General features: G+C 37.7%; 1 protein-coding gene across 1 annotated transcript in view; it reads left to right on the top strand.

The window, feature by feature from the left end:
* The window catches only part of LOC112989796 (adhesion G protein-coupled receptor A3-like), a 281,364-nt gene that overhangs the window by 34,210 nt on the left and 221,988 nt on the right, over positions 1 to 25,166 (top strand). The window contains exon 2 of the mRNA XM_026111146.2: positions 9,409 to 9,480. Coding sequence (XP_025966931.1) covers positions 9,409 to 9,480 — 72 coding nt within the window. The remainder of the gene's footprint in view (positions 1 to 9,408; positions 9,481 to 25,166) is intronic.

Raw genomic sequence — 25,166 nt, 5'->3', positions numbered from 1 at the left:
CCACAGTAGGAAAAGTGAATGATTTCTCACGAAACTTAGAGTTAGACTATAGAAATTACTGAAATTTGATTGATCTGGTTAAAATTCTTGAGCTTAAAGAGGGATTCAGAAGTTATTTGGAGAATAAGGCTAGCTGAATGTATCATAGATAATGTAAACAACAGTTTCAGCTCATGTGAGAGCGCTGCAAGGCAGCCTGGGATGCTGATGTTTTTTTGACTGAATAGAAGAGAGGAGGGATATGCTGCTACCTTGTCCTCACCTTGATTCACCCCAGCAAATTACTCACAGTAATCCTCACACCAGTTTGAAATGGGGAACCTAAATGAACTCCTTGGGCCCACTGAAATTAATGCAAAAACTCCTATCCTATGGGTTCAAGATATGTTTCTCAGGCTCTAGCCTGTCTAACTGGTGTTGAGTGCATTGAAATGCCAAAATCTGCACCTTGTTCCCATGCATGGGTCACCCAGCTGTTCTGTTCCTCCTGTCCTTGTTTGCACCATAGGTAATCAGTGAATTGTGTAAGAGTTTGAATGACAACTAGAAGAATGTCATTTCACCATAAAGTCAACTGTGTTGAATGACAAGTAAATGAAAAGCGAATTTTCTTATAAGCAATAACTTCATTAAGTTCCTTTACATATTACACCAAGTTGCTTAGTGAGGGGGGAAAAAGGAATTATTTTTTTAGTCTGTATCAGTCTTTTTTCCCCCTCCCTCACTAATAAATGCATGTAAAATGTATATACTCATTTATAAAATATGTGTCTATATTTATATGTGTGTCCGAAAAGCTCTTAAGGCACTTTTCAAACATTTAAGAATTAGGTGTCGCATTATCTGTTTATAAGTCCTGTACGCTGAAGAACAAATAGATTGAATGATTTAATGAAGGTTGTGCAGTGAGTCAAAGGCAGAGCTAGGAACAACAAGGCCTGCAGACCCATGCTGTCACCAGTTGCCTGCATACGCTTTTCAGAAATGGTGTGTTATTGAAAGTTCAGACATAAGGATTTCCTTCTCATTGTAGAGATAGCTTTGAACAATTCCTCCCTTTTTCCAAAGAAAATGTTGACAATAGAACCTTTGATCTTCAAAAACTAATGCACATGATGAATTTCACTCGTGAGTAATTCTGCTGGACTCAGTAGGACTCGCTGTGGAAAGTTAAACATGCATAAATATCTTTAAACTAAAGATCATGCACAGAGAAAGTAGGTAGGTATAGCGGCATAGTCCAGAAGTTCTTTTATATCTTTATTTTAAGAAATCATATTTCTCAAAAGATGTAATGAAAATGCCGCCTTCTCAAAAGGTCATATGTTAAATTTTTAGATTATATTCGAAAAAGTTATCTGCACTCGAGTTCAAGACTTCTTAAAGCAAAATTTATCTAGATAGTTTAATGATGGTATAAAGGTTGTAGTAATGATGGGTCTGTAAAGGTAGAGATATTTTTACATCCTCGGCAGTACAACATGCTATGATTTCAGTGAAACAGGACTCCATTTACTGTTTATATTGTCAAACCTGTCTCTGCAGTCATCCACTAACGAAATAGGTTTTCTAGTTGTTGAGTTTCTTGAATACAGTTGATTAAACTTTCAGCATAGAATTGCTCTATGATACTTTGGTTCTTGGCTGGTCTATACATTTATAGCCTATAATTTCTTTTCTGAAGCACTTGCAGTTCTATTAGCAGCAGGAGTCAAAGCACTGCTTCTTGTCCTGTTTGGCTGATGAATATCACCTGTAGTGGAGGGAGCTTGTTTCAAAAGCTGGGAGCTCTTAACTCCCCCTCTGTTAAGAAATCGAATTAAGATTTCTTCTCAAGAGTGACCTTGCTGTCTTATTTTTTGTTAATACATACTACTGAACCAATATTGGGGAGAGGATGAGTTGTGTGTCCTGCTAGTGATAAAGATATTTTGTTTTACAGTTTGAATTGTGATGTTGCTTACATAAAAATGCTCTTGAATGTGATTTTTGTTAATTAAATAAGGTTTTGCAATGATTTATATATGAACTCTCTGACTTGCTATTTTGGATGTGATCTAGCAGTCTCTTACACCATCCAGGAGGAGTACTAGGGAAAAGCCACCAGCAAGAAGAGTAAAGGAACAATCTATGTTTGTTCCAAAGAAAATTCTTTTGTCTACTTTGTAGTTCATGGCTTAAAAATACTATTTCGAATATCAGTTTCCCCTTATACTTTGAGTTAATGAAAGTGAGAATACTGAACAATGATTTTTCACAAAAGCAGTATTGTATTTTCATAATAGGAATAGTCAGCTACAGTTGCTGCTATGTTCCATCAAATGTATGACAGACTATTAGCATTTCTTTGCCCTTTTGGAGAGCCTTTCATTTAAATAATTACCTAGAGTTAATTTTTTCAGTCCTTACAGCTCTTTCACTTTTTTTGCAGTCATTAAATAGTATTCAGATTTAGAAATATCTGTTCAAGTGATACTGTTCTTAGAATAGCAAGTAGTACATTGTTATTACTTCTTCAGCTAGAACTGTTTGTTTGTCTGATCATGTATAGCACAGTGTTTATTTACAATTGAATGTCATGTAGAGTATTTTTCTGTTTTAACTAATGCTTGGGATTGATCATGCTGCAGGCAAATGGGTTTAGCGAAAGCTAATAGTTTGACAACTGGAAAATGCTGAAGGTAATGATAAAACCAACTGGGACGTTGCTAAGTGACTAGGGTTTATTACATGCTACAGGATTTTTGTGGGATTCAACATAGTATTTGTTCAGTTTGAAAAACAATACAATAGATCACAACCTGCTTAGATGCGTCACTTGAGCCCAGTTGGTGTACAATACCTCTGTTTTATGGCAGCTACATGTATATCTACATATGTGGCCTGAAAAGAGCAGGGTTTTTTCTTTCTATTCTTGCCATTTTTGTGATGCGAGTCCCTTTCTAATTTGTTTTTGTAGTACAAGTGTCAATGAATTATGCATGTTCTGTGAATAAACAGTATTTTTGTTTACTTGGAAGAAGGATTTTAAAACCTTTAAAATAGTTTTTCATTTTATACTGTAGTATTTCAATATAAATGTTTCCTGTCTCATCTTATTCTTGTATTATATTACTGTATATTGAGTTACTGTATTATTCTCATGTTTTTTCCAACCATTGTGTCCAAGTATTTTATAGGATGTCTGTCATACTCCTTTTCTATCTAACCACACACTGTGTGTAAAGAGAAGTAGCTTAGCTTAGACTGTGACATGCTAACTCCGTTATTAGTGTTCCATGTCAAGTGAGTCACTATTATTAGTGCTTAAATTTTGTTTAAACAGAAGATAATCTCTTCTGTCTTGAACTGAAATTACTATGTAAGACAAACTGCAGAACTTTGAAATGCACAACCCCAACACAAGGTCTCAGATATAAAATATGTTAGTGGACTAAGTTTTCTATCAGTCATCAAAGGTATCTTGGATATCCATCTCCCACATCTTTTTTTAATCTGAGAAATGGGGAGAGCAGCAGGGATTAAGAAGCGTGCAGCAGTGGCAAGAGTGGTTGGTGTCCTGGTGTAGGTCTCTCTGGTGGTGCATCAGGGGTACCTTCAGCTGGTCTGAATGAGCGGACCTTAAAGAAAGGGTTCTGTGGGATTCATTTTCTAGACATTGCTGTTCAGCTCATATCAGCTAGACACAGATCTGAACCAGTTTCTGCACTGCCCAACTGAAAATTGGGTGGAAGTTGATGTTTTACCTTTTTTCTTTCTTGTGATTTTTTTCCCCCTTCTTCCCCCCCGCCCCCGAATGTTATCGGGGGGAATGCATATTTCCAGTAGCAGGACAGACTTCCTTCTGTGTTAAGTGTGCATTTGAGAATGGCAGTCTTCATCTGAAACGTGTTGTCTGTCTTGGGTCTGGTTATCTGACGTACACTTAGGCTCATGGCTGCCTTAGCGACCTTGACCGGCGTGCTTGAGCTGATGCTCTTCAGGCTCCGCCGGGTGGGAGGCCACGTCTTCTTGCTGAAGAGGCCTTGGCTGTGGAATTTGTTTCCTCTTTGTTTCGAGTGAACCCAAGTCCGCTGACTTGGAGGGCATGGCAGAAAGGTGGTTCTTCCTCCCTGCTTGAGGGGTTGTGGGAAGTTGAAGTTTGTTTGTGTTATGACTGAGAGCTTTTTATTTGACACCTCTTTTTATGATGCAATAGATTCTTTGTGTCGAGCAAGGTTTTATACCTAAATGATATTTTGTCGCACAAGTTTACATCTTTTTGCATGTTTCCTAGTTTCAGAGAAGCAAAATGCTGGCATCCCTTTAAGGAAACTGGGATTTGTGCTTGATTAATCCTAATGGGAGGACCAGGTCCCTCCCAGAGGAGACCCAGGGCCAAGTGCCAAGCCGTGTCGATGAATGCCCCACCACAGTCCCTCCCCGCAAAGGAGGGTGAAGAAAAAAGTCGTTGTTTCAATGTGACCATGTGCTGTTACTCTCAACCGTTATTTGGGTCAGAAGGACAAACCACCTGGGTGGACCACGTGCTCCAGGGCGCAGCTGGAGGCCAGGGGAGGGGGCTGGAAAGGCGCCATTTTGGAGGTGGGGGACAGCGCTGAGGGGCATCATGGGGCAGGAGAGCACAGGCCTGGTCTTGGGGGAAGAAGCAGGGGAGAGGCCAGATATGAAGGGGTTCAGGCGTGAGCTCGCAGTTCGGTAATGCCACTGATGAGGGGCTGCTGTCCTCCCCAGGCCTTGTTTAGGCTGGTGCATCCTGTGAGGGCTCAGGTGGGCAGTAGCACAGCCCGACATGTTTGGGTTGCGTTTACCTTCCAGGTACCTGGGTCGTGGATCATCATATACAACACGAAGTTATTTTGCAAAGTGCATTTTAGAAAACTACTTTTTTAGAAGGAGAGGAGAAATGCCCCTAGGAAACTGTTTTAAAAAAAAAAAAAAAAAAAAAAAGGAGAGATATAAAAAAGTAAAACTTCATGTGGAATTTGCTTTTGGAGAATAGCTTCGCTAAAATAATGTGCTCGTTTTCCAAACGTTTCATCGGAATAAAATATTTGAAATGTGAGATTCTTAGCACATGGCTAGAAACTGATAATTAGTTGAACCAGCTGCTTAGTCACAACGTGTAGCAATATTTGTTTTAGCACTGTGATTCACGAGCACATCAGGAAAAAAACAAGGTGAGTGAAAATGCTGAGGGCAATAAATAGAACTTGAGAAAATTAATCATAGTGGGTGCATGGTGGCAATTTATTTCAAAAATCCAAATTATACTTAATCTTTTGTTAAAATAAGGGATTCATATCAAATAAGTAAAATAAGAGTTTCTAATGTGGTTAAAAATACTGCTACATCTGAGAGATGTAATTACAAGACATACAAAACCAAAGAAATGAATAGCATCTTCATGTGTTTACCCACCAAACCTTCATTTCTGTAAATACATGAAAAGGGGGGTGTTCATGTCTCTGTTTTCCCACAAAATTTCTCTGTCTCTAATTACAAACATCCTCCTGTAAGCAGGTGACTGTATTTGAGGGAAAAGAGATACCAAACTACAATGTGATGCTATTTCAGGCACACTTGCATATATTTCATGTCCATTCAGTTACTTTTCTGAAGAAGTAATATAGCAAATTCTTCAGTGGAATTTCAGCCTCAAAAATAAGAGCCACGGTTTGACTATACATTATTTACTTACCTACAGATGAAGAAATCTTTTTAAGTCTCATTTGTGTTAGTTTATTGAACAACATAACCAAAATTGTCCTCCCTTCTATTCCCATTTTCACATTAATGCCCTCGGAAGGGAAGAATGTTAAGTCTCATCACAAGCTTAACAAGTGATTCATTATTATAAGAATAATGTCATTTAAGTTTGACAGTGCTCTGTTCATAGTATGTACAGAATTGGTCTTCAGTGAAGATCAAATCCTTTTTGATAAGAGCCAGGTGAATTCTTGGTCATCAATAAAAGTACTTAAAAATAGGTATTTTTCCTATGAAACCTACCAACCAGCTGAATGAAACATAGATAATACGTAGTAATTCTAGAGAAGTTTTTTGTTTGTTTTATTAAACCAATGGACCTTATCTGAATGCTGGAATATGCTAAAGCCCTGATTCTTTCCTGTTCTGCACAGGAAAAAAAATATTTCCATATTTTAACTATAACTAATATCCATACTATTGTGTTTAGAAAACCTGCATTTCTGTTGGCACTGTAGAGAACAGAAGGCCGTGAAGGAAATTTAATTTAGAAACCTGATCACTATGTGAAAGTCTGTGAAAGTCTGCTACAAAGATTTGAAAAGTTTAGTTTAGAAACTGAAATATATGTAGCAAAGTTCTGTGATACTTTTTGTGGTGTCCTTTATATTTTTGAAGTTTTAATTTCTTTTTCAGAAAAGTAAAATAAAAGGACTAAATGGAATACCAGCATTGCAGAACATTAGCTGTATGGACTACGTGTTCTACTTAGGAGCTAGATGTTCTGCTTATTGTTGCAATTACCAGTGAGATAGTTCTCTTTAAATTCCAGGAGTCTTTTTTATGTGGATAAACGATACTGGTTTCAACCTACACACTTAGGGCCATACAGAAAAAGACCAAGAGGTGGAGAGTAGAAGACACGTGCTGCTGAAACTTGGGATTTCCATGGAATTAGGTTCATAATGTTCAGACTGTCCTCTTTGTCTAGGCACAATGGATAGAAGACCAGGAAAACAAATTGGCATCATGAAAAACTTTCAATGACAGAAATACTATATCTAAGTGAGATGAGGCTTCTGAAGTACACGTTTCTTTGCAAATCTGGCTAAGCAGAACAGTGCAAATACAATATTTGTATTTATTGTCATTGTAAATGCCTCAAAGATGATCCCTCTATAACACAACATATGATGAAATGCTGTGATACGGGGTGGAATTTAATGTGTTAGTCTTCCCAAGCCCAGCCAACTTTAATTCTTGGGACTTTGCTTTTCCTAGACTGATTCAAGTTCTGTTCATCCTCGGGAGATAAGATCAATAAAAGCAGAATAAAATAGTAGAAAATCTCATATATTTACACTTTCTAGTTTAGATATTCATAATTTTAAAAGAATTTTCGAATTTATATCACTATGTACTGAAACAATTTGCACTCTTTCATCATGACACTTGCTTAAATGTGTTCCTAGGATTGTAATGTAGAGTTGCTAGGTTAGGGAAATATTTACTGTGTCACATGTATTATGATTTTTAGTCTGAGAAGTAGAAGGAAGATCTTGCGAGATGCGGAGTTTCTCACTTGATGGCCATACACTATGTGGGTATCGGACCATTGCTAATTTTTGTCATCTGCGTAGGTTTCTGTTTGCTTTCAAATGTGTGGGTTTGAGCAGAAGGGGCAACTGCTGCCCGGGGAAGCAGAGGGGCTGCCCAGCCGTGCGACGGGCGCGCGGCCTCCGGGAACCGTGCTGCTGTCCAGCCGGCACTGAGCCGTTGTCGGCATCAGGGAGGACAGGGATAACGGATGATCCTCCATCCCCACTGTAATCTGAGCCTAGGCAAACCACTTCACATCCCTTTTAAACTAAATTCTTCTTTGTGGTATTGTTATGTACCTGGGAAGTCTTTCTTGTTTCAAAAGACATGGTGCGTTTTAGTCCCAAGGTAGCAGAAGTTCACACATAGGGCTGGAAGGGAGCTCCTAGATTTAAGGCCTAATATTCGTGAGCAGTCCCAAATTACCGTGGACACTTGTCTGCTCTGCTGACCAGCTCTGGGTAAGGAGTGACTGTTGCCGCACAAGTGCGTTGAGTCACACCATAGCGCGATACCAAATGCGTTAGCTCCTAGCTCAAACCTGAGCTGCTCTGTTCTTCCTTGTGTCTGTTGGCAGTGGGTCGTCAAACTTTATCAAATTTTGTTTGTGTTGATGCTTATTGATGAATTTTTACAAAGACCTTGCAAAACTCCCCAAATCTTATTTACATAATGGTATTTTAACTTTATCAACCATTTTTTGTTTATCTATGGGTCAGTGTTATGCACTGTCTTTTGCTTCTAGGCCTTGTGAATTTATGTAGTATGTATGCACTGGGGCAAAGCACTTAGCATTTCCTATTGTATATTAATAGTAAGAGCCAGACAAGTTAAGATAGTCTTGTGTAATAGATAATTTTAAAATAATTTTTTACAGAAGTAAAAGGAAATAGATTCTCTAAGTCTCAAATTTGCTAGTTAAGGTCATGAAGACCTTTATTTTGTTTTGTTTTCTTGCAAGCAGTATCTCTTATTCTAAAATGGAATTTTGTGCATTAGAGAAGTACGATTTATTGTAAACATTACACTAAAAGACTAATTTCTTAAGCAGTTGGAATTATTTGTTCACACCGACAAAAGTTTCTCCCATGCATTGTATAATCATTAGATCTGTTAAAATGGTTTCTTGACCTTCTAAAATAAATTTTCTTTTATGTATTGTGAGATTTTTAAGAGGTTACGTCTTCAAAACGCGTGCATATTTAAACGATATTGCTTCTGCAATAGTTGGGAAAATATAGTGATGAAAAATCACTAAATTAGGGCCTCTAGTGACATTTTATAGGCAGTGGTTTAACATAGAGGAAAAATATACAGCTTCTTAAATAACTTGTACTCAGATTCAGTTTGCATGTGTTGTGATGGTTAGGGATGGGCCAGATGTAGTCTTCTACTGTAGCTTTCAGCTGGTTTTCTACTGCACAGAGGTTGCAAGGGGAAAACATTTTTTGGATGAGTATGAGTGTTTTTTTTCAGTAAGGGAATGAGTGTTTCTCTCTTTTTTTTTTTTTTTTTTAAATAAGAGATGCATCTGAAAAAAAAAAAAAGTCAAAAGGAAATATTTTGTTTTCCATTCCCATATTTGAGGGAGTAGGTTTGGGCTGGTGAACCATCTGTTATGGCATATCCATCAGCTGTTGCCAGTGAAGAAGTACAGTTCTTCGTAAATCTCTGCTTTTATAGCAGCCACTGCAAAGTAACTATGTTGTTGGGTTCTGGTCTAGTGGAGGAGTTTTAACCTGTCCCTTGCTTCTTCAGCCTTTTTGCTGGCTGGGAAGCCTGACAAGCACCTTTGCCAAGGGTAGTTTACAGTCTTCTAGTGAAGCATGGGCGTTTATGAGTGTTATAATCTTCGCGTTGTAGCCAAACGTCATTTTGTTGATGTATTTCTTGAATGTGCTCTTGTTTAATAAAGAAGTAACCATGTACTTCAGGAAATGGTAATCTTTATCTACTGCTATGATGGGAAAATGGAAATGAAGCAGAGAATTTTGTGATTAGTATTTTACAGAGGCTGCTCTGCATTTACTATAATTGCATGTTTTTAATCAGTGGAATTATCAGGTTCTATTAACCAGATTCTTTCCTGACTTCTTGTAGGATTCTGAGCAACAACAAGATCTTATGGCTAAAGAATGGCTCTTTCTTTGGGCTGAGATCCCTGGAGAGACTGTGAGTAACTGATCAGACTTTTTTCATTTTTCATTAAAAAGCCATCATATTTTAAATGTAAAAGCAAACATCAGATAGTAATGTTGAGATGTTCTGAACAGTATCGCACAGTAGAGTTTCTAGGCAGTCATCAAGTTAAGAGAATAAAAATGAGTGAATGGGGATGAACGTGGAAAATACAGGAAAGCACTACCATCAATTTGGAACTAAAATAAACATTGACTCAAAGGATTGTACTACACTGTGTACACTATCAAAGTGAAGACTGGTATATGTAATGGTAACACTAATGTACCTGACATATAGTTTGGGTTATTTAACTCATTGGTCTCCAATACTTCCATTTTTAATTATATTCTAGACAAAGAAATCGGACAGAATTTATCACTGGAGCGGACAATGACATTGATAAAGCTGCATGCCTGTGTGTTTGTAGCCAAAAGTTGTGTGGGGTTGAGGGGGAAGGATTCCATATAGTCTGCTCAGGAGCAACTAATGAGTTAGGGAGAAAACTTTTGAAAACTTCAGGGGAATAAATGAGCAGCAACAGCTATACTTTAAACACTGTTTTCTGTGTATGTGGGTCATTCATCTGAAATATTTATGTGAGCAAGTCTAAAAGGCTTTTTATTTATTTATTTACTTTTAAATATCTGTGACAACTTGCTTTGCCAGTGTATCTACATTGGTAATTATATTGTGTCCATCTTAAAATATATCCTACAGGTTAAGATAAATTATTTTAATATTCCCTCTTAAGGATAACTTTATTATATAAAAGTACTGACATAAAGTAGTTGCTGCATTTTACGATGTATGAATGTGTATGCAAAAGTTTTACATATTTAAAATCAATTTTAGCTAATATTTGACTATATATGCACATAGCATATATGCATGCTGTTTATAGTTGCGTATTAAGGCAGGTGAGTATGTGATACTGAGGTATGTGAATAGTCCAACTGTAACTTAAGAATATACTGATTTATAAGATACTGGTCTTAAACATCTTCAGGGGTTAGGATAAAGCTAACTATTTCTGACCAGTTTGTGTGAATGAATATTAACTCTTTTCTGCATAGAGTTACAGAGTAACAAATACTTCTTTTAATGTTGGCAATATTAAATCCCATGGAATGAAATTTAGAGTAGCTGTGATGTATGTTATTCACTGTCTGTTTAACTCTAAGGTTTAACAATGATGTGAGATTTATATGTTTACAAATGTTTTAGACAAAAACAATTTAGTGTAAGGGACAGAACTACGAAATCATTGAAACAAATAGTAAATTAAAATCTAATCTATTGTAAATAAAGCATTAAATAGTGTTCAGAAAGTATTTCCTCTAATTTTTTTAAATTGATTTATGTTTTTACACAACTTCTGACCTTGATATTGCTAACAAAGAGGAATATGGATTTATACTGAATTAAATTTGAAGAAGCTGTATTTTGGGGTATGATAGTGACTGGCACTGAACATTTACTTTTTTAACTTTGTTAGTTATCTGGTTAGAGAAATACTTCAACCTGATGAGACATTGCAAACAGCATTGAGAACAGAAATAAAACCAAAAATGCCTTAGGTGTGTATCCTCAAGTAGCATCACCATCTGAATATAATTTTATATTGATTTTTCCTAATATCACAGTTAGAGGAAATGATAATAATACATTTTATATATGGTAAGTGGTATTTGGTCATGATGTTAATGCAAAATCCATAAGTGGCCTTTGAAGTGAAGGCTAGAATCAGGTGGCGACATTCTCATTAGATTTAGACTATTTCTTGTTCTCTGGCCCCATGCGTTCCTCTCCCATATGTACAAAGGGCCACTTTCACCTGGGGAGGTGAGAATAGCTGCAATATTCTACTAAAAGATGGAAGCAATGAATTTGAACTGTATCTGGGGGAGTGCTCTAGCCCTTTACAGTGGTTTGGGAAACCTTTGCTTCTCATAGCACACAAGCCACATCAGAGTGGTACTTCAAGTGCTCAGAGTGGGGAATGGTGACAGCAACTGCAGTAGCTGTTCCTGGCTCATCAGAATTGACCAAAAGGAGTTTTTATTTCTTGCCTGAAAAAAGGGGAGGGAGAGCATCTTATGAAGCACAATAGCAGAAAAATACAACTTCCTTTAAAATAATATTAGGTTTACAACATCACATGCTTAGAACACAGGCATACTAGAGTCAAGGATCACTCATTTCATTTAGCTTTGCAATCCTTGCGGTCCTTATCAGGATAAAAAATTACTAATATGAATACTATAGAGACAAGAACTTGCATGTCTGTAATTCTTTTGTGGTCACCTAAATCATGAGTTGCAAGAGCCATAGCTCATATGATAGTGAAGTCATTCAATGTCAGAATTGAAGACTTTAGAGGGAAAGTAAATTCTCAGGTGCAATAGTGTGTCTTGTGTATTCTGGCTCTTTCCTGTCCTGGAGTGCTCAGAACTGTTTTTTGAGCAGGAGACTGTTTGAAGCCATACCCAAATAAACTAGTGATAACTTTCCCCTTATTATTTTGTTTTCCAATGCATGTCACAACAGCAATTGGATTACAGAAGTGTCAGTGTTCCCAAAATCTGGTGATTTCTCAACAGTATGTTACACAAGTGAGCTGGCTTATTGAGACCCTGTCTCAAACGAGAATGCCTCATTTTATGCAACTTTAATCAAGCAAACCAAGAAACACAAACTGCCTGTCGTTTAACTGTCCATCCTAAGAACAGAGTAGACTATTTATTTAAACCTTAAGACCATGTAGTAGGACTCCTATGTTGTGCATCAAAGCAATGTTTCTTTGAATATAGTTGGATGTTGGTTTGTAATTGTTTCTGCAGACTTCTCGTACAGTTGCATTTTTCAATCATAGCAGTAGCATTATAAGTTTTCTATTTCAGATTATTTTAAATTGTGTTATGGCTGTAAAAGGAAATCTGATACTAGGTTTTCAGGAGATACGCCCATCTAGCCAGGAAAAAACAGATTTGAAGGTGCAATTATTTGACTTCTAGTAATAAAAGAGATAATCATATATTTAATAACAAAACTAAAATGATTAATAATGCTTGTAATAAACTACATATGTAATTGTGATGTGAAGATATTAACGAAATAATGGTATTTCTACTAGATATTTTATAAAAATGTTTTGAAAAACACCATTTCACGAAAAGTACTCTTCCGTACTTTATATGCATATGTGAAGAGTGACTCAGAAGGGTGTTCTGCAGCAATGGCACTCTGTCTGCACTTAGTTTGAGTTTTCTGAAACACAGTTACTGCCTTGTGCTGCTTTAGAAGGATCGACTCACAAATCTGCTATGGTCTCCGCATCATGATGTACCTCTGTGCCACTGGGCTTCCTGCATGGCACTAGCTAACAAAAGGCATTAAGGACTTGATATCATCGTGTGAATACCACGTGAAAGTAGGAACTTCTATAAATTTACATTTTGTACAGTGCAGAGTTACATAGGCCCTGACTACTCCATTGATATGGATGAAAAACAAGTGCAGGTAGGAAATTAAGTGGAAACTAATTTTTTTTTTTTTTTTTGAGATGGGAAAGGAAATGTTTAAGTATGAAGAGTTTTATGGAATTTAATCAGAAGAAATCTACAGACCATAAATTCTATGGGTCAGAGTCTACACTTTGAAAGTGTTTCTGTGGTATATCCTGTAGAGATGTTGATGTTCAGGAGGTTCAGAAGTCAGTTTGGTTTTGAAGCCTGGGGCAAAGTCTTGAGATCTTGTAGTAGTTTGGGTTCCAGTTCCTTACATTGTCTGAATTTCATGTCTTGGGAGACACACTGATCTACACAAGAGAGCATTACATATTCTAGACAAATAGATCTTTCGTATGCTTTGGGTGCCATAAAAAGAAAAGGGGGGGAAGGGGGCAAAATGGGTTTCCAAAGCCATTAAACGGTGAGGTAGTCCTCTGAAGTAAGTTGCAGCAGTGCAGAAGTTTAGTTAACACGGCAATTTAGAGGATCTGAAAACTGAAAGAGTCTATATAATTATATGGTATAATTATACCATAAATTGAAACTATATATTAAATAGAAAAATCTATGGCTTTTTTTTTAAACTTATGGGCAGTGGGGATAATCATTGCTATTACCCACTTAATCATAGGCTAGTACAGATTACCAAGTTATTAGTAGACACTGTAGCATGGTAGCATATGGCATGGACGCTGCTCCAAAGACCTTGAAGTCTCAGAACAGGGTGCAGGAAATGAATATTACTCGTAGTGGTTGCTGTAAATCTCTTTATGCTTGGGAATGCTGGGGCCCTGATTCTGCCTTCTGGAAAATGCCATAACTCACATGATGCTTCTGGGGACAAGGACTGAAGCTGCTGGGCCAGGTGCTCCAGGTGCGCTGGACCCAAAGACAAAATCTAGATTAGGAAATTAAATGCTGCTGGGGCTGTTGCCTGATCATTAGGTCAGCTGGCACAAAACAGTGTTTATCCAAACTGTTAACTATACCACCAGTTTTGTTACCCTCCAAAACAGCGACTGCATCCCAATTGCCTGGATGGCCCCTGTCCTGTGCCAACTCCCCATGTTACCCCTGGCCGGGGGGATTTGGTTGTGGTTTTTACTTTTCCGTGCACTTCCTGGTGCTTGTAAGGGTCGAGCTTGCACTGCAGCACGTCCTGAATTGGGGGTCCATCTGTCCGTCTGTCTCCCCCTCTCTGTTTTGTAAAATCAGATGTGCATTTTCTGGAAGTTTATAGGAGTGTAATTACCACTGAGACTGCTGCTCATCTATTCCCTGTGTTTTACGGGTTCAGAAGTTATTTAGAGAGAACCAGCAAATAGAAATTAAGAAACATACCCAAACAGGCCATGATTGCATAAGCAGTGTTTCACTGGAAAATCAGGGTGAGAGATCACTAAAGCAAGATTATACTTTTTCTACAGTTTACCCAGAACAAAAGCATGTGAGGCACTAAGAGTTTAACAGAGTTTTACAGAATTTCACTGTTGCATTTTCATGGACATGTTTCCAGACAAAATACTATTGAAGCACTTGTAAGAATTTAGCATTGAATTTAATATTTAATTTTGATTTTCTTTTTAATTTTTTAGACCAGTCTCACTAGACCAGCTCTCACTTGTGTTGTGTGTGCCTTTAGTAAGTGCCCTTTTATTGTAAGGATACCAGTTATGAGGCAATCTGCATGTTGTTCTTATTATTAGAGAAGATTGCATAAAACCTACTTTCAGTAGGTTTCAGTATAATGAGATTCTGCAACTTTATATTGTACTGTGCAATCAAAGTAATAACACATTAACTTGAGGGAATGAAAGGGTGGGAAAAGCAAGCACAACAAAGTAGACCATAGGAAAAACATGTTGTTAAACAACTGATATAAAGATCCCATATTTAGAAACTTTTTAGAAAAGCTCAAGTGATGAAAGGGAAAAATATAGAAGCTTCACATTTCAATATACTGAGGTGCTGCTTGTAGCATGCAATTTAAGTGCATATGTGTACACACACACACACACACACACGGAGAAGCAGATGGAGCTTGGAGGGACTGTGAAGGACTGGAAATATTTTTAAAGATATGCTTAAAGAATTTAAATTTCAATGTGTATATAGGACATCTTTAAGAAATTTGGAAACTTCAGATGTGCTTTCTAAATTAAATTTAGAATTACTTGTTCTCTTTCGGAGATTGGAGATTGTTTGAAAATAGATAAATGCTAGTCATTAGAAACTAATAAAAACATTTCAGAATGAGAACTGGGATCTAACTGTGCAACAGGGTGTTTTTCTGAAGACCTTGCACCTAAAGAGCTTGCCTAACTGCATGCATGCACTGTTAACATGGTTATTTTAGGCCTCCAAGATTAATCTATTTTCTGTTAATTCACCTCAAACTGCCATCTAGCCATGTTTATAGAGATACTATAATGTTACTCAGGGAGAGGGCAATTATAAAACCTGTTTCTTAGAGTGGCGTGCTGTGTTAAGTAATCATGGCGTGACTGAATGTATGAAATGCGTAAGGCAGCAGAGAGGTCAGAAAGAGGGAAGTAAACAGTTATCCAGATGACAATTATTTATCACCTAAAATTAGGACAGCTTTATGGGAGATGGATAAGGCTTATCCTGAGGCCTGGAGAGAACCATGGTCTACCAGGAAAATTAGTAGTAAGCCAGTAAATTAGGCTGTGTACTTCATAAGTTAATACACAGAAGCTGCTTAGCTATCTCATTTTTCAGTGATCATCTGTGCCATGGTCAGTCACTGAAAGATGTATTTTTTTAATCTGGGTTGACACCATATCCTTGGGCTTGCAGCAGGTTCTTTATCTGTTTTGGGGCTCCATCAGCATCCACTGTGGCTGGCCTTCCCACGCAGCGGTGGCAGTCGGGATGCTCCCGTCTGCCTCCCTGTGGTGCTTAGCACTCTGCCTTTATGCTGATCCTGGTCATGTTGTTCAATAACACTAATGTCACTCTTATTCTGGTACAGTCAGGATATAGAGACAGCCACTTAATTGCGTATGTTCTTTAAATATCAAGCTTCATGTATCTGTCAATGAAGGTCATAGCACTTAAATGAATTGATGCTAAATAATTAAATGCATGTCAGGAAAAAAAGCATTTCTCCATAAAATCATTTTCATGCCTTACAATTTTAATGACATAGATTGGTAAGAGTGGTATGAGTCTTTTATCAGGGGGAAAGAAGATACAAAAATTATTCTTGTAATACCAGTGTGTCTTCAGTTTCTCACTGTATTTTGGGTTTTTTAGCTTCAAATATTGATTCTTTGTTAGCATTTAAGATGTTTGAATTATATCTTGTGAATCATGCAAAAATACAGATATAAACCTAATTTATTACAAATAAAAGACAATAATGTTGAATAAGAAGTTTCCGCTATCACCTTACTTAGTTAACTTTGTCTCATTCACAGTGTATAAATTTCTGAGTCTCTGTTAAAGATGGAGAACTTCATAATATTTATTCATGGACAGATTTTTGTCATCGTCTGATCCTGGAAGATGCTACATTTCAGACATTGCTTCAATTAAAATATAGCTTTTTAGCTAATGTGTCTTTTACTTTATGATTAAAAATGATTAATTATCTTTAAGATGTTTTTGTAAATAGGGATTTTTATGAATACTGTAGCTAATGTATAATGTATATACAGAGAGGGAGAACACTTATAAATGTCAGGTAATATGTTACTGACACATTGAGATAAAACAGCATCTCTTCAGAGAAAAAAGGCATTTATTCGAGGCAAATGATTGGAAATTAAGGACTCTTCTCACTCTTCTCTTTTCGATTTTGATGTCAGTTTGGGGTTAATCTGTTTCAGATCACTTAACCTCTATCTCTTTGCGTCTTTCATCTACAAAATAAGACCCCTTACCTGATATCCCCAGATCCAGTAATACTGGAGGATCTCAGAGCATCTAGAGAGAGAAAGCATATGAAAAAGTACAGTGGTGATTATATAATATTAATTACTTTACATTTCTACCTTGTACACATTGAGCCATTTATTTGTGACGTGCTGCTTCCAACCTGCTTGGCCAGCTGTCTTCATGGGCACCACTGCCCGAGTGCAGAGAGGGGGCACTGATGCTCACTTGACACACTTTGTGCAGTTCTGCGTGTCACACAAATGCAGTTGTTAGCTGAGTTTAGTAGTAAATGCCAGCTTTGGTTTTTGGTAGGCAGCAGCTGCAGGGCAGGTAGCTCAGGCAGTTGGTAGCTTTGACTGTGATATGGAAGTAACATTCGCAAAATCCTGCAGAGAGAATCCACAGAGACATCTGCGAGTGGTGGAGGCTGAGCAGCGCGGGATGGGGATGGATGGTGCAGGGGGACGGCGTCGACCCTCCGCCTGTCGCCCCTGGTAGTGACAACCTTGTGGTGACAAGGCTGGGCCACTGCCAGCACATCTCTGTAACTGAGAGTGCTGCAACAACTGCTGGCCAGGCTGCAGGGAAGTGCGACTGTGGTCACCCTCTTGCTGGCCTCTTGATGGTGTGTTTTTTTGTTTTGTTTTGTCTAAATTTTAGTCCGGACACAAATCTGCTCTATTCTTCCAGTAATATAACCTGGCCTAATCAAAATTTGGGTAAGGTGGCTCATATATAAAACCTTTGTATTAGTATACTGTCATAAAAGGTAGAATCCTGTTAGAAAATAAATTTACATGTAAAGAATTTTTTGATTGAATGGAAGTCAACTGCAGCTTTCCTATTGGATATATTTTTCTGTGTGTGAACAGTACATTAATTCAGGAATATACCAAGCAAGAATCAATATAGTAAACCAATTTCTTCTGACCCAGAGGTAGGCATATGAGTTTGCACAATTCATGCTCCCCTTCTACCATTGCTGTCACTACCACCAACATTTGCATGCGTCTTTTCTGGGTACAAAATGAGAGTATGAAATGAGGGATCCATGGATGGCCTCACTACTGTAGCTTGATGAAAAATACCTGCCTGGATACATAAGCAGGAGGATGGTGGGTGGGTGGCAAAACCAGACCTTAAGAATCCTTAGAAAACTTCATGAAACAGAAAACTGGACTTGAGAAAAGCACTGTTGATGCTACTGTAAGTTAAAAAAGGAGCACAGGGAAAACTGCATTTCAGAGTAAGCATCGGTTGGCTTTTGGCAATATTTTAACAAATTGCTCACAAGAAGGCAGACGTTTAATTTGCAGCTGTTGCACAGAAACTTCAAGAAACCAGAGGGAGAGAACCAAAGGCAGCATCAGTGTCACAAGTAAAACTGGATGAACTCTGTTGGAATTAATAGGGAAAGGTTATTCTTATGGTTCTCTCTGCACCTCTCATTTACATCCTGTGACCTAACAGGAGGTACTTATTTAGTAATTCAGCAGCTGAGTACATGCTGCTTTTGAAAAAACAACAAACCCCCAAACCCTCAGAACTGCAGTAACTAATATGTCCCAGTGTGCAGGTCCAAAGAGAAATTTAGCATTATATTAGGAGTTATAAAACTATTGTTATTCTTAGTATGACTGTCAGAAAGAGAAGACTTAGAAATTAAAAGGAAAATTACTTTACCCTCTTTCTAATAAGTATGGGTACTGTAAGCCTTACAAGCATGAAGCAACTGTCAAAGCACTTGTAATGTAATCTGACAGAAAGATAATGAATTTTTTTTCGTCTAGTCATTTGCTATTTTCCAGTACAAAGTCACAGTGCAGACTATTAGACATCATGTACTTTGCTTTTTAGAGGATGAGAGAACAGGAAAAATACCCGATGTGTCTACTTGTATAGAACTTCTAAATGGTATCATTAAAGAAAGCAGTATTTCTAAAAGGAGAGGATGCTACTTTTTGGATATTACAGTAGAAGCTAAAAATTAGCAGTCAAAATAAATTACTAAAATCAGTCTCTCAGCTTTAGTGCCAGGGCCCAGAACGAAGTGCGATTCCCCATCTTTTCTTTCTCTTTTAAGCCCGTATGGAAGCAGCATGGACTACCAGCCCATGTCTTTGCTCTTAATGCCGCACGTCGCAATGAGCCTTGTGCTTGCCGGCGCCGCGCTCCCGCCCCGGTGCTGCCGCTTGCATGACGGGCGTTTCCGCCAGCCTGCCTGTGCTGCTGCCGTTACATTCCTCCCGCTCCGACATGCAACTCTGATTTCATCTTGGGCACGGCGTTGCCAGCTGCTGGTATGGATGTGGTAGAGTAGCAGTATTTAAGACTGCTGTGAGTGCCAGCTCGCACCGCTCGACTTTAATGAGTGTAACTAGTTGCGTTTTCCCCCGGCCCCGACTGAACAGATTGCTGTTGGAAATGTTAGCTTGGCAAAATAAAAACTGCACATAGCAGTTTTAGTAACGTCTTTGACAAAGACATCAGTGTTTCATTTCAAGTTTACTGCTTTGTATGCAGATAGTCTCTTTGGAATTGTAGAGCTGAATTATATTACTTAAGCTTGATACAAGTATCTTTTCTTCTCCTCATTACACTGAGGAGGTTTAAATAAAGAAATGGCAGACAGGTTGGAAAAGTAGATAACCAGAAATGTGGTTGATGGGCAGTTTGTATGTAGATGTGCAACATAGCACCAAGCAGCGTAGGTGATAAAAATTACTGTTAGTTGCTCAAAAACTGGGTAAATTTTGCTAGGTGAGCTGGTAGGGAAGTTGCTGGTTGAGTCCTTGTGCTCAGTATTTTGTGGTTTTGATTCCTCGACCGTAGGAGATTTATGCAGGCGGAATAGCATTATCAAAGTAGTCTGGTATTTCTTATGTTCATAAACGATATGGTCTTTAGTACACTGACAGTTGAGGAAGCCAAAGACCGATGCGTCATTGGTAGTCTGGGCATGAAACATGAGAGAATGCAAGCTTTGAAGAAGAACGTCTCCAAATCACCATGTCCTTGGTTAAAGTATCAAAAAGACCATAGCAGAAGACAACCTTCAAACCCCAGCATTCCCTCCCAGAGACGTTTCTGGCCTCTCTGGCTTGATATTGACAGACATCTCTCCTCATCTGCTTATTTATAGAAAATAATATACAGAAACAATCCTCTTCCAAAAGCTCATGTCTATAGACCAGTCTATAAGGTCTTGGAAAACATGCTGTTACTCATTCATATCATGCTAGCACATAAATCCTCCAAGGGTAACCAATGAGCCTGGGAGCTTGTGGCCCTCAAAACTAGAGAGAGCATAGCACTTGTACTTCACCAGTAACCTCTGAGAAGACAACATAAAAAACAACATAATGCACTTGAAACGAAATAGATGGAAGAGTTATGTTTTATGCCAATTTAGTTTTTTAAAAAAAAAGCAGCTCAGAATGAGTTGTCTGAAGTAGTTAGGAAAGCTGATGCAATATAACAGCTGTGGCAGTGTTTCTCCCCACTTCTTAATATAGACAGAACTGATTAGTTGGGTGTAGTATAGCAGTGCGTGTGTCAAGTAGGTACAAAATGGTTGTTCTCACGAGAAAATTGCATGCAGACTTAGCACATCATAAGCTGTCTTGTGTTAACACAAATTGCCTCGTTCTTGAAATGGAAAGTGACTGGGAGAGCTATAGAGATGTTTGTGTAGTCTGAGCTATGCACATATTCTGGGGGGAAAAAAAGAATTACAAAATTCCTCTATACTCTACTCTAGAAAGTGTTTTGCTGAGGAGAATACAGACATTGTGCTGGAATAAAATTTGTGTTTTTATTTGCTTGTGTACTTGAATGAATAAAAGGAAATTATTCTATTCAATGGTAGTGAGCTTCCCCTTGTAAAAATAGTTTAAGTTAAAAATAAGCCACTTCAGTTACTGTAATGCAAGAAACTTACTGAAGCATGAATAAAATGTTTTATCGTGCTTTTATAACCCAAAAAACTGCTGAAGGTGCAGCTTGGAACTCTTCCGATCAATTCACTTCTGTCCATGAAAAAAATATGAAAGATTCTAAGTCAGGGAAAAATGTTTTCAGTTGTAGCTACCTGTAAACAAGAATTTATGAAAAAATCCCTCTCTACTGTAGCTGTAACAATTTTGCTATGATGTTGTAATTACTGGCCAATGAAAGAAACTTTTGCAGCTAACGCACCTTCCCCAGATACGTGGTGCATTTATTACTTCCAGCAAGTGTTCTTTTTATTTTCTTATGTTCAATATTCACATTTGTTTCTTAATGCAAAGTAAGTTAATACTTTTTTAAAGACCTTAAAGACATGCTTTTCAGCTGAAATGGGAGTTTAAAGTACACTGTGTTCAGAACAAAACAGTGTTTTCTGTACTATGTCAGCAGCTAAGTTGAGAATTTGATAGCTTTTTTCCCCTTTGTACCGTTAATTGCTTTTAGGTATTTCTGAAAAGTGCAAGTGCCTCACAAGGGACAATTCTCCCATTTGAGTGAAGTACTGTAGTACGCTTTCCTACTGTACAGCGTTATGTGAACTTACAAAAATATTTAGGAATGCGAGACCAGAATGGGTTGCAGCCAGGCCGAGCACGCAGGGATAAAAAGAAAATTGATTCACTGCTGCCCCCATCATAGGCACCATAATCTAGCCACTCCATTAATCGCTTTCCAGCGCTCCATTAAAAAAATGTAGTTCAAGTGCTAGTGTGTCAGAGGAGAATGATAATGTGTCACTATTTTATTTTATTTTATTTTCATGTACCTCTGTAACTGCAACCAGTAAATCCTTATCAGTCCACATCTGGCTGTTATTTTAACTATGAGTCTGCCAGGAAGGTATATCAGTGCAGACGTCTGAAACTTATTCACTGCGAGACCAGTGCAGATTATCAGCATGTACTACCCAGTGCTCCCTCTTTAGGGGAGTATTAGCCCACCTGACTGTGGCATTTCAGTGGAGAGAGAGCAAAAGGGGAAACTCCTGGAGCTGTGTTCTGCATCAAGGAAGATGGGAAAAATTATTGCTGATCCCAGAGAGGAATTGCAGATGCCCAGAGAGGAAGCAGCTATGGATATGCAAAGATTTATGTCACAAGTTACAATTTCTAACTGTAGTAAATACTGCCTAGGCATAAAACCCCTTCCGTAACAGTTTCAAACTGCATTTTGAACTCTCAGTTTGAAGGCTGCCCCAAATCTTTATTTCTGTAATAGCTAAAACTTTTTTTTAAACCTCTTCTAACTTGTCTAAATGTACTCAAAGTCTATTTTTATCCATATTATCTTACAGTGGTGTTATCCTTTAAGCCATTTTCTTCTTGTAGTGTTCACCCTTTTTAAAGAATGCTGTAACACTCACTTTCCTTGGCTAAGTAAACCAAAAATATAATAATGTCGTAGTGACATCATGAAAAGATTCATGAAATGTATATATTGTTAAAAAGTATTTATGGGCACAAAGCCTAAAATGTACTTAAAAGTAAGATTATTATCTGCAAAGATTTATTTTGTATGTAATGACAGTCTATTCTCTTTTTATATAGTCTAAAAACTGGATTTGAAGCCAGTTTATTGAATATTCGGAGAAGTACCATTCCGGCTTAGTCTTACTAACAGTCAGGAATTATGTTTATGTTGTACAGTTCCCATGCAGCTGAACACAAGGACAATTCCTCTGAAAGCTCTACATGCGGTACATATTCTCTGGAAATTCACTGGGACTTTTGGGTTTAAATACATATAAAGCTGCTTTCTCAGGTCTTGTGTAACTAGCTAGCGCTGACCAAATTGTCATTTGGAGAAACATAGCGAAAAGTGGAAAGCTTCCTAGTGATGACATGGACTTCACTCCTCCCTTTCTCCTTGTTTTCATTTCTATTCTCCCTGTTTTCAAGTTGAATGCTGACATTACTGAATATGGGTGGAGGAGAGTTTTTTAATTGCTTTTTTATTATTATTATTTTATTCCAACTGTCCTCTGCACAGGGCGAGAGGGTGAAACATGGACATTTTGTTACAGGCCTTCTCTCCCGATTTCCTTGCATTCAGATGTATGGGTGGTGGTCTGCGATGATCACTTTGTAATTTATTTGTATAAATCAAATGAAATAAAACATTCCCCTTTTCTGTTTGTTTTTTTTTTTATTGACTATGCTATCACACAAGAGCTGCTCCCAGGTTTCAGACACACGTCTCCTTGCGTTTTCAGAATCTGTCTTACTATAAGAGGGAAAACTCGTAGCTAATAGCTCTGATGTAACTTCTCCTTCATTCTGTGCTTTCAGACTTTTCTGCTTGCCTTGTCCTAATTTATTTTGAGCAGTAACCATGAAAGGAAAAATATTTAACAGAAGTGGAAAAATAGTGTAGGCATGACGCTGCTGCTGTTACTTAAACTTGTGCAATATGCTAGCATGTAGCATGCCACACTTTCTTGTGTTGAATGAGCCTAGCAAATGCATTTTTTTAAATACTTGATGCATCTTTAAGTTTGACAGACTAAATCTCTTGCATTTTTAATGGAATGTAGAAAACTGGCTTTTTGTGGAGGTTTAAAAATTTTTTTTTAATTAATGCTTGCAAGTTTCAGATGTTGTAAATCTATTGCTTTAATATACAATATAGAACTCGCTGGTGGTGCATGATGAAGAAGTCCCATTGCTTGCCCAGACTTTCTAGCAAGTTAGTCTGATATAAAAGCAGATGTGGATACTGTTTTCATTAACTGGGTTTACACAAAACTTAAAACTTATTAAAAAAAAAAAAAAAATCTGGAAGTGTAAGCAGTATGCACGCTTCTGTGTCTTCCACAGTCAGGCTTCCATGAAATGAGGAAAATTTTCTGAAACCAAAGCTTTTCTGATGAACTATTTAAGTCAACTTGCAGTTCAACAACACTTAAAAGATGATATATGGAAAAGATACATGGTAAGAACAAACCCTAATGAGGTGTGGTGAGCTAGCAAAAAGGAGAGAGGATCATAAAAGGTATTATCAGTCTTGCAGAATGAGTGAAAGAACCTTTTATACTGGCTTACAGGTTTTACTGTGAAACTGTAGTAATGGGCTAATATAAAAAGAACCATCTATTACAGCAGACGCTGATGATTTTCCTATTTCAAATCCACTGGCTGGGCTAAAACTGTAAGTGGAACCTCTTCTTGTTTGAATATTGATAGTAATATACCTGGACAGTTTGTATTGATCTTAACTTTTGGGAACAACCCCTTTTTATGCACTATTATTTTTGTGATATTACCTCTAGCTTCATTGCTTGTAAGTCGATGTTCTGACATTAAGAATAGCACAAATTATTATGAATTTCTACCTCGGAGCTACCTTACATATGGATGCACCATTTACATCTGTTGCTAGCATGAATTCAAGTTAACTAAGTGTGAACTGACAGATCATGGTAATACTGCCCGTTTGGCAATATTTGTTCTTGCAACTACCTTTTATTTCCCATTAAAGTTTCAAGCTCTTATGTGAGACAAAAAGAGCACATATTCAAAGAAAAAAAGAAAAAATGGAGTGCATGTACATGTATGTATAATATTGGTGCCAATTTGCCAGCAGTGAGCCTGAAGGAAGGCAGCCTGCCTGCTCTTATCACTCACCCAGAAAGTCAGCAGAACAGTCAATCAGGCAATTACCCAGCAAGCTATCCACATCCCAGAATGCTAAAACTCAAAGCAATTTTTTCTTTCTTTGCTGGCATTTCTCCTTTTGGATGCCAGCTAATCTGTGCATTTTCTGTGTTACACTTGGGAATGTGTAAGCTTTGTTTTTTGGCCTTCTCGCTTCTATTTTCCGTATTGTATATTTATTTCATTATATTGCTGAAAACAAGAGAGTTTCTAAGTATTATTTCTATTACTATCATATGTGCCTTAGTTCAGCTGTTTAATTTTATCCTACTTGAATTTATAGAATTAAATCAAAGGTGTCTGTTTTGCTTATTTGCTTCTTTCCCAACAACGTCAGAGATGAGACTTGGGGCAAAAAAATGCAAGAAGAGGCTGATAGAAGCACGCTGTGAGACACTGCAGCAGGCCATTACCCTATGTCCCACTCTTTGCTCCCTTCTCCTCTACTCTCAGAAAGGAGATAATGGATGTGAGTAAAGCTTATCACACCTTGCGGTGAAAGGCTAGGATGTGGGTAAGGAAAATATCCATACCCATACATAGGCCATCTCTTCAGGACATGTGCTTTTTGTTTCTGGGGTATCTTGCCTATTATTGGCAAGCA

This window comes from Dromaius novaehollandiae, chromosome 6 (assembly GCF_036370855.1).
Source record: "Dromaius novaehollandiae isolate bDroNov1 chromosome 6, bDroNov1.hap1, whole genome shotgun sequence".
Lineage (NCBI taxonomy): Eukaryota > Metazoa > Chordata > Aves > Casuariiformes > Dromaiidae > Dromaius > Dromaius novaehollandiae.
Note: the sequence above shows the minus strand (reverse complement) of the source record. Positions and strands in the feature narration are given on the sequence as shown.